Genomic DNA, 13875 nt, shown 5'->3' with positions numbered 1-13875 from the left:
ATTTAATAAAAAAAAAAAAGAAAGGAAAGAAAATTATCGTACAAGAATGGAAGAGATATTTCCTGTGGTTCTAGCCTACTGCATATACTTTTATTTAGAACACTCTTGTCTTTCTTTCCCATCCTTTTGCAGTTTACAGTAATAGTTATTTCTCCTTACCTAGTGATCCCTGAATTGCATCCATAGTTCCCAGAACACACTCCCTCCCCTTATAATGGTAGGTGCGTAATTATAATGTTTAGTAGACCTATGCAGTCTGAAGTAAGAACATCAGAATAGCAACTTTAGTTGAAGTCCGTGATTCATTGAGACTCTCCGAGTCATCTTATTGAGATTAGTCTTAATTCAGAGTGGGGAGAGATCATGTCCCACTGGGGTTCGTAGTACAGGTGTAATTTTTTAACCCTTTGTGGAGGGCTCAGAACGGAATCATCTAGTATTGGAGGCATTGTTCCCACCAAACTGTTTGAATGCCTGTTGTTCACAGTGAAAAGGTTAAAAGGCTCCACCTGCCTCCCATCACTACCACCACCAGATGAGCCTAATATGCTGGCATCAGCTGCTCTGGCTAATCTGTAAGTCATTTCTAGGGCTGAAGATTTGAGATTTGAAGGAACAATTAAACCTTTTGACAAGTTCATGTCTTTACCATCTCTCAAAAGAGCGCATTCCTCCAAGTGTATGTGAAAGACAGAGAATCGGCCAAATTTTATACATTGGACAGAAATATCATAAATCTGAGATGGCCATTTCTATTAAGTTTTTGCTTTATTACATTCTGTTGATCTGGGGTTAGACTTAGTTAAAAATCTGGGTCTTAACAGTTTACTCTCCTGTGGGAAGCCATTCTTGGTCCAGAGCAGTCACCTGGCCAGTGTGGGCAGGAGTCTCTCTGCTGCTTGAATGGGGGGTGAAAGCGTTGCACACGGGCCAGCCTCAGAGTTGTGTCCAGGTGCTTTATTCTCCTTTCCGAGTCTTACATGTGTAAGAAGGCGCCCAGAACTCTAAACTTACTAAATTCATACTGACCCCACTTTCCATTTAATTTTGCCCTCTAAAAATTCACCTGCTCCAGACTTGACTTTTGCTATTTCTCAAGGGGACTATCATTGGTGCTTTTGTTTTTTTTTCTGTACTATATGTGCCTTACCATCCCTGAAGAGACTGGGAAAGTTGCAGCATTTGAGGTGTAGGGATTATGTTTGGGTCCCAGGCAAATGCTTTCTATTATGAGCCCAAAAATCTGCTTGGTCTTCCCATCATTCATTTCAGAGAGTAACTTTCAGTAATGCTGTACACCAGCGGTTCCCAACTGTATTAAAGGGTTGCGGCATTAGGAAGGTTGAGAACCACTGCAGAGGACTCTGTGGGTTGAGTTTTATAATTAAGGGTAAGATGAGTTTCAGCATCGATGAAGGGAGTTGCTCTGGTTAACTGCTCATTATTAACCCCTTGGTAATCTTATGGGCCCTGAGCCAGAGCTCATGCAGCTTTCTCCTGACTCTTCCTTGTAGACCACACCTGTGACCATGCAAGTTGGAGAAGGTCAGCAGGTGCAGATTGTCCAGGCCCAGCCTCAGGGTCAAGCTCAGCAGGCCCAGAGTAGCAGTGGACAGACCATGCAGGTGATGCAACAGATCATCACAAACACAGGAGAGATCCAGCAGATCCCGGTAAGCCCTGTCCTAGATGTCTGCCTCTGTTCACAGCTTTGTAAAGGGAAATACTTACAGAATTACAATATTGTGTGTGTGTGTGTTGTTTTAACCCATATTCTCATTACCACTCCCACAACTTGCTTTACTACATCTCCCTGCTTCCCTTTAATCTAGGTTCAGGTTCACCACTGTGGGTAGCTCCTCTGTATTTCCCCTTTCTCCAGCTATGCAAAGAAATCATTGTAACCAGTATCCTGTGCCAAGGCTCAAAGGCCCTGTGAGGCAGTCCTGTCTTTTGATTAGCAGAGAATGAGAGGGAGGTGTATAGGGAAGGCCATAAATACACTTGTTGCATATTCATGAGTCAGTTCCCAGTGGAGCCTGCTGCAAAGTGTATTTTTGGCTTTCATTTAACTTATCCATTCCTTCACTGTGGACTGCTGCTTCCTGTGTGCCTTGAGGGATTTCATTTCTTAGGTTAGCTGGCTTTTTTACTTGTATTTGTTCTTTTGTAAAAATATATCCTTGTCTTAACATTTGTAGTTTATATATTGGTCATATTGCCACCAGAAACTGGAAAGTGGGTAAATTGGAAGGATCCTTCTATTTCCTGCCCCTTACCCTTCCTATCGTAAATGAAATGTACGCAGGTAGAGAAACTCATTTGGACATAGCTGATCACTTCCTCTTTGAAAAAAACTTGAAAAGTATCTTCAGCTCAGTTTAAAAACTGTAATAGGCTAAAAGAGCATAGGAAAGTATAGTGTGTCTCTTGCATGTACACATGATACACACCAACTCCAAGTGACGGAGCACTGTCTTGCCTTATGGTTTCAGCCACTAACCCCAAGACCTCTTGAATGGTTCTCATTTTTGCATGTGAAAGCACATGCATTTAAGCCAAGAAGAGTTCCTGCTTTGCAGAAACTTTAGCCCTTTGAGGCACAGAGCTTTAGCCCAGAAGATGTGTGGTGGAATTCCCATCATTCACTGGTCTCAAAGATACCTTTCTGTAGGAGTCTGCATTTCTAGACATTTCAGGCATCTCATTAGAGTGCTTGTAATAGTGATGACCTTCAGGAAGGAAACTACTTCCTTTAGAAAACCCAAGGAGTAGGCTTATTTACTTCGTATTTAATGTAAATAAGCTGTGAGAATCACCAGGTAGGCCTGTCCTATCATAGAAGACTTGAGGGGCAGAGCATCAGCAGATATCTTGACCTAAGCCTAAAAGAAAAGCTTTTTGTTTCTATTGAAGAAGGGCTTGGAACTATTTGGCTCACAGCTTTTCAGTCACATTGGGTTTCTGCAAAGAGCTCTTCCCAGCTAGAAAATGTTAAATCCCTGTGGCTGTCAGTACACCTTCTCCCACTCTTGGGACAGGGCTTTATCTTTGATCCTGTGATCCTTGCCTGAAGTTCTGGTGACTCTTGGGACCAGGCACCATCACTGTCAACAGATGAGGTTTTCCCAGGTGTCCACTCAGCTACCTTTATCCCCACAAGCAACTTGGCATTTTGCCTAGAAGCTGCATTACAGGATTTGTGTGGGGAACTCAGGCTTGGCACCACAGCTTCTCAGCAACTCCTCTTGGCATATTCTCAGGAAAGAGATGACTGCAGGTCACAATACTGTAGCTGTACCTCCTTTGAACCAGATTCTTAATGGGTTTAGATTTTGTGTTTCTCTATCTTGCCTCAAGTGGACTATTCTGGAATAGTCAAATAAGAACTTCAGTGTTAATTTTTCATTGGTAATTTAAATCCTTTGAGGTTGGAAGTTTCAGAGAAGCAGTTGGATTTAACACTGCATGCAGGAGTGGAGCTTCATCCCATTAGCGTTTTCCTCATGGAAGTAAGATTCCTGTGATAAAGTCAGCTCTTGAAGGCTATGGGGAAATTTGCTCTAGGGTAAAGAGGCAAGACTTGCCTATCAGCCACAGGAAGCTCCCCCTCTCTTGCAACAAAGACAGGCTAGGTGGCCAGGGATGGTGGTTTTGGGGACCTCCAGATGGAGTCAGACCAGATCTGCCCATGATTGCAGAACCTCTTTGATTCCACTAAATCTAGGGTGTGAACGTCTGCAGTCCTCTGCTAACTAATTATCTCTGCCAAGCCACAGTTTCTGTCATCTAACTGCTTTGGTCCTCTGTTCATCCCCAGCTTCAAGCACTAATACTTTCATGGTACACTGGAGCGTTGAGAGCCTGTGTTAAGGCTTTTAGCACACAATTAAATGCAGCATGTGGTATTATTATATTATCTGAGATTTAATCGGAAGCATGAGGGACTCTAAGGCACTTTTGTAGCTTTGGTTTCCCATGATGGGGTTTTCTGTGAAAGGTTTATTGATTCTGCTGTCCCTTGGGAGGTGTTTAGCCAGAAGCTGGTGCTGAACACCAAGGTTCCTAAAAGTCCCGCAAATGCCCATTGGTCCTGGCTCTTGGGGACAGAGATAGTAAAGCAGGCCAGCCTTCTCCAAGATGTGCAGCATGGGGCTGGGCAGCAGAAGGGCTGTGGTACAGAATGATGGCCAGAGTGATCGGCTCCCGATGGACGCTGGAACTCCTCATAGTATTGAGAAGTATGGAGTTGGACGGGTGGAGGCTCAGATTTAAGGTACAAGAAAATTCTGATAATGTCAGTCTTTGAGCTATATTCCTAAAATAAACTGATCAAACAGCTGAGAGTCAGCAATGATGAGCATACAGCCGTGCTGTTCTCATGAAAGTGACAAGATTTGGGAGTTTTTCCCAAAGTCCATTCAGAACTTATCTTCTTCTGTGTTGTTATGACTTGTGGGGTGGGAATATCATATTTTTGTCTGCTTTGACCTCTGTTTAAAAGGGACTTTTCTTAGGGTAGGCTTCTTTGGAGGCTTTGAGGGGTAGGGGCAGTCACCATCTGATCACGGAAAGTTTGCCTGGTTGAGATTGTGCTATTTCTTATGGCTTCTTTGTCTCTGCCCCTGCCCTAGGTACAGCTCAATGCTGGCCAGCTGCAGTATATCCGCTTAGCCCAGCCTGTATCAGGCACCCAAGTCGTGCAGGGACAGATCCAGACACTTGCCACCAATGCCCAGCAGGTATGTGCCCCAGAGACACAAGGCTTGAGTTGGTGGAGACCAGCAGCAGCTGGCTTCTGGCTTGAAAGAAATGCACAGTACACAATTCTATTGCCATCTCATGCTTCAGCACACCTTTTAGATCTATTTTGTACTCCAAGGGACAGATGGGGGCGGGGTAGTTGGAATTTTGGATTTAAAGTGTGTCTCATACATCTTAGTCTCAAGGGACAAAGAAATGTAAGCCAGAAAGGCTTCAAGGGTGCCTGAGGAAGTCTAATATGAGTGCAGTAAGCATTGATAGACTGCCTAATCTTTAGGCTGAGTTTCCATCTTTAAATTCAGGTAGCTATTATGTTTGGCACCTCCTATGCCTTTTGGGGAAAGCTTACTTAGATTTTACCCTGACCTCCTCATGTGTCCCTAACTGGAAAATTTGCCCCCTCCTTCCTATGCCCTACAGTTTGAAGGCTGCCAATCACAAAGGCTGAGGGGGCTTCCTTCCTGGGCCCCCGGGTATTGAGGAACATGGGCGTCACTGGCAGAAGATGAGGGAAGCTGGTCAAGGGGAGGCATTGTTAATGGATTCTTTTGCCTCAGACCCAAAAAAAGCAGCAATCGTTTAAGAGCTGGACCCATCTGGCCCAGTTGCATTTCTGGTGATGTATCTATTGACAGTGGTGACAGAGCTGAGTTTATAGAGCAGGTCTCCAAAGATCTCATTTGGGAAGATATGAGGAATGAGCCAAAAGCAAGGCCTCTGAGTTCCATATAGTCTCTGGGATAATTAAAGGGCCCTTTCCATATTCACTCCCTGGCCTGCCTTAAGGACTTAGTCTTGGGTGTTTTTTTGTTTTTTTTTTGAGACAGAGCCTCAAGCTGTCGCCCTGGGTAGAGTGCAATGGCATCACAGCTCACAGCAACTTCAAACTCTTGGGCTTAAGCAATTATCTTGCCTCAGCCTCCCATGTAGCTGGGACTACAGGCGCCTACCACAATGCCCAGCTATTTTTTGGTTGTAGTTGTCATTGTTTGGTGGGCCTGGGTTGGATTCAAAACTGCCAGCTCTGGTGTATGGGGCTGGCGCCTTAGCTGCATGAGCTATAGGCGCTGAGCCAACTTGGGCTTTTCTATAGGGCTCACTGACACTGATTCACATCTTAACACTGGTCACCACCGCCCCCTTTCTTTTTATTTGTAAGATTCTTCCCTAGGATCCAAAAAATGTTTCATGGTATAGGAGTGGGAGAAAATCAAGAGGAAGGGTTCTTTGTTTCTCAGAGGTCAGTTTTGGGAACAGAACCAAAGTTAGAAAGTGGGGAAAGAAGAGGGAAAGGGAAGGAGGGGGTATCTGAGGGCACTTAAAATCTCCATAACAACAGGTTGTAATTGTGAGACCTGGCACTTAGTAGGTGCTCAATCAATGATTGTTTAATGAATGCTGAAAAAATAATATGTAAATGAAATTTAAAGGTAAATGCAATTTTCTTTTCAGCTGATAGAGTAGCCATCCTCTAGTACAGGACAACCTTCTTATCAGTGAGAAGTATTTTCCATTTCTCTTAGGCTCATTTATTCTGTAGATGTTTCTTGAGTACTTACTTTGCATAGAGTATGTAAAGACAAAACCTGGCTCCTGCCCTCAAGCAGCTTATAGACTGCTGATAGGAGAAGGACCCAAAGTAAGGAACAATAGTAAGAAATTGTCATTAAGCCCTCTCAGACCTGTCCCCTTTCTTACTTCTCACAGTCTCAGGGGTAGGCCTGCAGGGCTTGTTTTTGGCTATCATGAGGACACTTGAGAGGACAGTCCTTACCTTGCAGGTTGGCTGTGATGATTCCAGGAGATGGTGCACAGACACATGCCAGTCAAATGTTCCATAGATGAACACGTGTGTACCTTCCAGTCCTCTTTCTGGTTTACCAAGCTGCTCTCCACAATTGTCATTATATGATGCAGTTCTACGTGTCAGTAAATTTATTTTAAAATCCCCCCATAACATTTTAAGTACATGAGATAAATGTTTCCCCCATCTCTCCCCCTTCCTCCTCTCCTCCCTGGCCCGGAGATCTGTACATTGCCTCTCTCGGAAAAAGTACTTCACAGGTTTGCCATGAGGACTGCCAGGGCCAGTGCCACTTGCTCGCCAGGGTGTTTCATATTCCGTTCACATAATCTAGCTGATAAGGGTTTGGTTTGGAGCCCACCTTCCAAGTACAAAATGGACCACTTACCACTTCACCCAGCATTTTGCAGTGTGCCTTTCACTGGCTGAAAGACTCTTAGGACATCTACCCCAAACCATAGCCTCTAGGAGCTAGGTGTTCTGTTTGATCCTCAGACCTTGGGGTGAGTGAGTGGTTGGGGGAGTAGCTAGACCTGAGAGAGATCCTGTGTGGCGCCAACTCTGTCAATAGCCATCAGTGCTACAAGATTGGGAATGACCTTTGCTGTCCTACTACTCATCCAGCACTTCTGTGCATTGTCTTACTTGATCTTTGTGACTCTTTCCTGGATGATGGGCTAATGAACCCAGACCCTTGCAGCTGACATGTCTACTCTGCCATCTTGATTCCTACAGATTACACAGACAGAGGTCCAGCAAGGACAGCAGCAGTTCAGCCAGTTCACAGATGGACAGGTAGGGTACCCATCCTGGGCAAGGGCAGAGGGTGAGGAGTTGGGGGCTGGGTAGCAGGTAGAATCTGGGTTTGGATGGTCAGGGCAACTGTCCTGTACTAACAATGAGTGGACAGAAATTGTTCAAACAAGAACAGTCTAAATCATGGCACCTATTCTTTAGATTTATAGTCTTGTGGGAACTAAAAATAGCCTTAGCCATATAGCCCAAACTACCACTTTACAGATGAGTAAACTGAGCCCTAGAGATGGGAAATGTCTTGTCTGTATCCACGCATCGGCTCGCTGCAGAGCCAGGACTAGAATGTGAGTTTCCTGTTTCACTCTCTAGGACTGGTTTTTTTTCTTTTTCCCTGAGTCATGATGCTTTTTTAATATGATGGGCTAGTTGAAATGCAGAGAACCTGTGACCACCCAAGCTCTCTCGGTGCGTATGATTCAGTAATATTAGACCCAAGGAAGGCATCTTCCCTTTTCCCTCCTGCTTGCCCCTCACAGCACAGTCCCAGAATCACTGAGTACATGATAGGATGACACACCCAAACTGGTGCTATATGCCACCCAAAAGAGAGCGGTGCTAGCGTAAGGACTCACTCTGGCTGTGCCAGCACTATGTGCTAGGCCTACATGCTAGAGTTTCTGTAGAGGTCTTGGGCTTTTTTAATTTGATGCTTTTTTGAGACAGAGTCTTACTCTGTCACTCCACCTTGAGCGCTATGTCATTATCATAGGCTCATAGCAACCTCAAACCCCTGGGTTCAAGTGATCCTCCTGCCTCATCCTCCCGATTAGCTGGGACTATAGGCACATACTACCATTCCCAGCTAATTTTTAAAATTTTTTGGTACAGATGGGGATCTCGCTCTTGCTCAGGCTGTTCTCAAACCCCTGACCTCAAGCAATTCTCCCACCTCAGCCTCCCAGGGTGCTAGGATTTCAGGCAGGAGCCACCATACCTGGCCAGATCTTGGCTTTTTTTTTTCTTTGGGGGACACCTGGGAAATCAAGTGGCCAGTTGACTGTAAGCTTCCTAAATGGCTGTGTGAGCTTCCTCTCTACCCCTCATAGGTGTTGGCTGTACTAAGTGTTTAATATCAGGCCACCTCCTTAGCTGGGCCCATGTAAGAAATGCAGGTTCAGTACAGCTTCAGTGTGAGCCAGATACTCTGAGGAAAGGAGGAGAGGGGGGTAACCCTACTGCCCCTGCCAGTGAGGATTACCAAAAGTTGGGGAAATGCTGACTTCCAAGCTGCTGGTACAGTGGTTCGAATTGCTTGTGTTTGTCACAGAGGAACAGCGTGCAGCAAGCTCGAGTCTCTGAGCTAACGGGAGAGGCAGAGCCCAGAGAAGTGAAATCCACAGGAAATTCAACTCCTTGCACCTCTTCCCTGCCCACCACACACACCCCCTCACACCGGGCTGGTGCCTCCTGTGTCTGCTGCTCCCAACCCCAGCAGAGCTCCACATCCCCTCCTCCCTCGGACGCCTTGCAGTGGGTGGTGGTTGAGGTATCTGGGACCCCCAGCCAGCTCGAGGCCCATAGGGAGCTGCATACCCCTCTCCCAGGGGTGACCTCACTCTCTCCTCTCCACCATTCGCAGCAGCTCTACCAGATCCAGCAAGTCACCATGCCTGCGGGCCAGGACCTCGCCCAGCCCATGTTCATCCAGTCAGCCAACCAGCCCTCCGACGGGCAGGCCCCTCAGGTGACCGGCGACTGAGGGCCTAAGCTGGCAAGGCCAAGGACACCCAACACAAATTTTTGCCATACAGCCCCAGGCGATGGGCACAGCCTCCCTCCCCAGAGGACCCGGCCGACCTCAGCGCCTCCTGCAGGCTAGGACACTGGTGCACTACGCCCCACGTCTGGGGGCTGAGATTCTCCAGCAGAAAGATGCAATATTTTTTGTTTCCCTTTTTCCATTTTTTTTTCTCTAAGGAATCAATATTTCAGTATGTTGAGCTGTGTGTCCAATGCTATGAAATGAAAATATTAAATAACATATTTATGGCATTTTCTTGAAGAGTGTGGTTGAAGAAATATTTCTCTTTTTGTTTTTCCTTTTTGGTTCTCACTGCCACTTCTTTTTAGGAGCAAATCTCCCTGGGGTGTACCATACGGTATTTCCTAACTCTTGGAACAGCTGCTACCCCCAAGATTTGCCACATTGTTCTGCCCTCAGAGTGAATTAGGTGAATGTACCTTCTTTTTCACTAGTGGTCCTCTCTCCACCCTCTGCTCTCCCCCTAGACCTCTCTGTATTTGTATCCAAAGGCCATGGCAACATTCCTTGTGTTTAAGAGATGCTCATTCCCCGCGGAGAGTGGATGGTTTCATCCCATACTCTTCTCTCCCAGGGACCCAAGGAGACTAGAACTTTGTGTATTTGCTGCCTTTCCCCCCTTTATTTTTTAAATTCATTAAAAATTGTGCTAGTCTCCTTTGCTGCATGGACTTCAAACTGCATGAAATGCAATAAATCTCATTTTAGATAATTAGAGTCTGGGTTTCTGTGTCATGGGGCCACTTTGCTTGGCAAAGGTGTGGAAATCTTCATTTGTCTCATGTTGGGTAACTGGGAAGGAGAGGTACCCGTGTGCTAAGGGGATGACCAAAACTAAAGTAATGTATGTTGCGTATGTGATTCAAACTAAGATCCTCAGTCAGTTTTAAAGTAAACTTCATCACATAATGATTGCCGCTCAGAGGGGCTACCTGCCTGACTTACTGCACTATCTCATGTATATCAGCTTGAACTATGTCCTGCTGGTTGAGGGTCAGGGAGCCATCTCTCACGTGGAAATCTGGCTCAGTGCTGCAAACAAGAAGTAGGAACATCCCTCCAGTCCTGTCTGGCACAGGCTGGCCCTCTTGAGTTGTCTGCTGTGGCCCTCCTCATTACTAAAGGCTTGACAATGGCCATGGAGAGTAGCCCGGGCCCCTTGACAGACAGCAAATCAGAGGGGTCTATAGCCAAGGCCTGCTTCTAGTAAGTGAAGCATGGGGAATAGAAAGAGGATTACACTTCTTTATTGGCCATAGAGGCCAGTCCTCCAATATGTCATCCTTACAATAAGAATGAGGCCTCTTGTCATACTGAATGGGGTACCAGAAAAAGTAGCTATTGACTTCCTGTAAAACCCTGGGCAACTCCCTTGTCTTGGGAATGTCTCAAGGGGTAATGTGGGAATGAGGAGAGAAAAGGATTATATTTGATGATTTCAAGTCTGAGCCTGATTCTCTCATCACATATCTCCCATTCTAAATCATGGGGGTAGGACATGGATTGGTTTTCAAGACTGAGTAAAGATTTGGGTAACACCCCTGCCCTGTGTTTTTTCTTCTTCCCAAGAGATGACCCAGATCGCTTGGATCTACTTCAGGTCTTTCTGGTCAGCTCTGCCCTTTACTCTCCAGTTTGGGGGTCTTATTGACAGTCTTTTTAATGCTGGTGGTTTATAAAGTAGTTTGTCATTTATTTCATTTTACTAAAGTCTACCTTATCTCATTCCACAATAAAAATTGAGATGGCTTGGAATGAAAACATAACACATGCAATAATAAAAGAAGTGGCGCCTATATATCAGTTGGCAAGGGCGCCAGCCACATACACCTAGGGTGGCAGGTTTGACCCGGCCCAGGTCTGCTAAGCAACAATGACAACTACAACCAAAAAATAGCTGAGCATTGTGGCAGGCGCCTGTAGTCCCAGCTACTTGGGAGGCTGAGGCAAGAGAATCACTTATGCCCAGGATTTGGAGGTTGCTGTGAGCTGTGATGTCACAGCACCCTACCCAGGTTGACAGCTTGAGATTGTCTACAAAAATAATAATAATAAAACACAAATTAGAATAAGGAATAATATAGTTGAATAGGAAGTCAGGATCACAGTAAATTAGAACACAAATATGATGGAAATAAAGACTCATTTAGTTGTTAGAATTATTTGACTTTGACCTTGACCTTTCTGGCCACCAAAGCAAAAAGAGATGGGACCAGGTGGGGGCTTCACACTATAAAAGAAAAACGTTTTACAAAGGCAGACTTTTTAGTTTTGAGGTTTGAGTACATGGTAGCCTCCCAGTGTCATCAAGGTAGGTAAAGCAAGTGATAGTGTCACCATGGGAAGTTGGTAGGACAGCCCCCCACATCCTTTTAATTCTTCCTATATCCAGTTATCTTCATTCTAGCTCTGAACTTTTCTGTAAAAGAGGTCTTCTGGCCTTCCCAACTGTCCTATACCCAAACACATCTCGGTGAGACCTCGTATAGTAAGCAAGTTTTCAGTGACAACCGTGTGCCCAGCCCCAACTGCAGAGATCAAAAAAGTGAGGTGCACTCTGTCCCACCTTGCTTCCCTTTGACTTGTCCTGAAAACCCAGGCCTGATTGCAATTTCAGGCCAATCAATGGGTCCCCATTTTCCCATAGATTTCCATTCTTGTTTTGGGGATAGTTCTAACAGTTGTGATTGGCAAGTACTTTCCCTGCTGAACACTTTCACTTTAAATTGCCGTGCCAGCAGGGCCCATCCTGGTGTAAACAAACCCTTTAGTGCAGCCCAAGAGAGCCCCTATCTAATACCCAGCACGATCCCCTTACATCCGGAGCACTCTTTAAACATTTTTCCTAGCACTTGCGGCATCCGTCCTGATGATCTTCAGAATGACCCTGCAGGAGACAGGAAGAGGGATCATGATCTCTGGTGTTTGAGAAGGAGTCATGGGAGGCCTTGTGAAGTTCAGTGACTTGCCCAAGGTCACTTCATGAATGAGGAGTGGAGCTGAAACCAAAACACTAATCTGACAACCCCACTCCGTGTTCCATGCATACACAGTTGCTCTTGGGCCAAAAAGGAATGTGTGTGAGTGTGTGTGTAAAAAAGAACAAGCCTTTACTAAATGTGAATTGTCTCCTTTTACTCAGCCTCCCTGAACCAGCTGGCCCACCCCTGAAGATATAGAGAATAAATAAAGCAATTGGGTCTGGTCTGGGGATAGCTGATAGATGGGATAACTTTCTGGGAGGCTGATGTTGGAGACTGGACACCCCTGGAATTAAGAGCAACGACCTGGCTGTTTTCCTTGCTGCTCCGATCTGCCAAGACCACAAGGGGGCAGCATGCATCCCTCACCAAAGCTTCTGGGAGGGAGGTGCCTTGTCCCACCTTCATCCTAATCTGAGACACTTCTAGGAACTAATGGGGTTATGATATGACTGTCTCCTTTCTCAATGGGTACTAGATCCTTAGCCCCCTTCCTGATCAGACCCTCACTCTTTAAGAGGAGAGGCCTCCCCAAGATAACAGGGCTGAAACACTACCCTCTCCAGAGTATTGGTAGATGGTTAGATTTTAAGGACTTTCAGGCAGCCCAAGTTCATTGAAGGTCCTTCTTATCTCTCCAGCTTTATTTCTTCCCACTCTCTTCTTCCCCACCACCCCCTTATTCTGTGCTCCTGTCACACACAATTACTCACTGGTTCCTGAACTTACCTCCATGTTTTCAGACAGTGCTGGCCACAATGCCTTTTCTTTTTTTCACTTATTGATCTCCTATACATCCATCAAGGCCCAATTTAAATAACCCTTGCTGAGAAACTAATTCCTGGGGCAGAGTCAGCTAAGACCTCACCATTTACAATCTCTACTATTAGAATTCACATACACAATCATTCAGCAAATGTTTCTTCGACAACTTCTGTATGTCAGACATTGTTTTGTATACACTGTGAATGAATACTGCTTAAAATAAGTATAATGAGGTCCCTGATATCATGGAACTGATACTGGCTTCTGGGCAGGGGGTGGGAGACATAGACAATAAACTGAAGACCAAGTTAGGCTGAAGAAACCCTCTATTCCTCTGTTACAATTTTCTGGCTTGAGTCTTCCTCACACATGGTCCTCCTTCAGTTCAGGGTCGTCTCTGTGCCTTTGGAGCCCAGCACAGAGTCAAGAGGGTAATAGTAACTGGTAAGTGAATGAATGAACATGCATCTATCCCTGCAGCCACAATGCACACACTCCCAGCTGTGCTCTTCTCATCTGCTGTCACCTGACTTTTCTTGTTCAATTTTTTTGTTGTTGAGTTCTGATAATGTGCTAGGCGGGTTGTTAAATGGAGATTATCCTTTTAAGAAATTTCTGTATGGGAAAATACTGCTAAAGCTTAGTACCTAAAGGGCTACTCATTTCATCTTCACATCCTCATTAGGTAGATATCCTTTTCCAGTTTGGCAAGAAAGTGAGGCTCAAAGAGGTTAAGAAAGTACCCAAAGGCACTAGCTGGTTGAGCCCCTTCGTGGCCCTTGTCCTCTCCATGATTCTTTTCCTATAAAGAATGAAAGTTGTGGGTGGGGCTCGGCACCTGTGGCTCAAGTGGCTAAGGCGCCAGCCACGTACACCCAAGGTGGCGGGTTCGAATCCAGCCCAGGCCCGCCAAACAACAATGACGGCTACAACCAAAAAAAAATAGCCAGGCGTTGTGGCGGGCACCTGTAGTCCCAGCTACT

At 45.6% G+C, this 13875-nt stretch overlaps 1 protein-coding gene across 3 annotated transcripts in view; it reads left to right on the top strand.

The window, feature by feature from the left end:
- Positions 1 to 9858, top strand: part of NFYC (nuclear transcription factor Y subunit gamma) — a 71418-nt gene extending 61560 nt beyond the window's left edge. For 2 of the 3 annotated variants that reach the window (XM_023518648.1, XM_023518647.1), the window contains exons 7-10: positions 1515 to 1673; positions 4635 to 4742; positions 7304 to 7363; positions 8652 to 9858. In XM_023518648.1, coding sequence (XP_023374416.1) covers positions 1515 to 1673; positions 4635 to 4742; positions 7304 to 7363; positions 8652 to 9083 — 759 coding nt within the window. In that variant the 3' untranslated portion in view covers positions 9084 to 9858. The remainder of the gene's footprint in view (positions 1 to 1514; positions 1674 to 4634; positions 4743 to 7303; positions 7364 to 8651) is intronic. The other variant, XM_012810892.2, reaches the window with a different exon arrangement.
- Positions 9859 to 13875: the final 4017 nt, after the last annotated feature.

The sequence above is a fragment of the Otolemur garnettii genome, unplaced genomic scaffold, assembly GCF_000181295.1.
Source record: "Otolemur garnettii isolate 467f Iridium unplaced genomic scaffold, OtoGar3 scaffold00144, whole genome shotgun sequence".
NCBI lineage: Eukaryota > Metazoa > Chordata > Mammalia > Primates > Galagidae > Otolemur > Otolemur garnettii.
The sequence above is the reverse complement of the archived record's forward strand: the minus strand, read 5'-3'. Positions and strand labels throughout refer to the sequence as shown.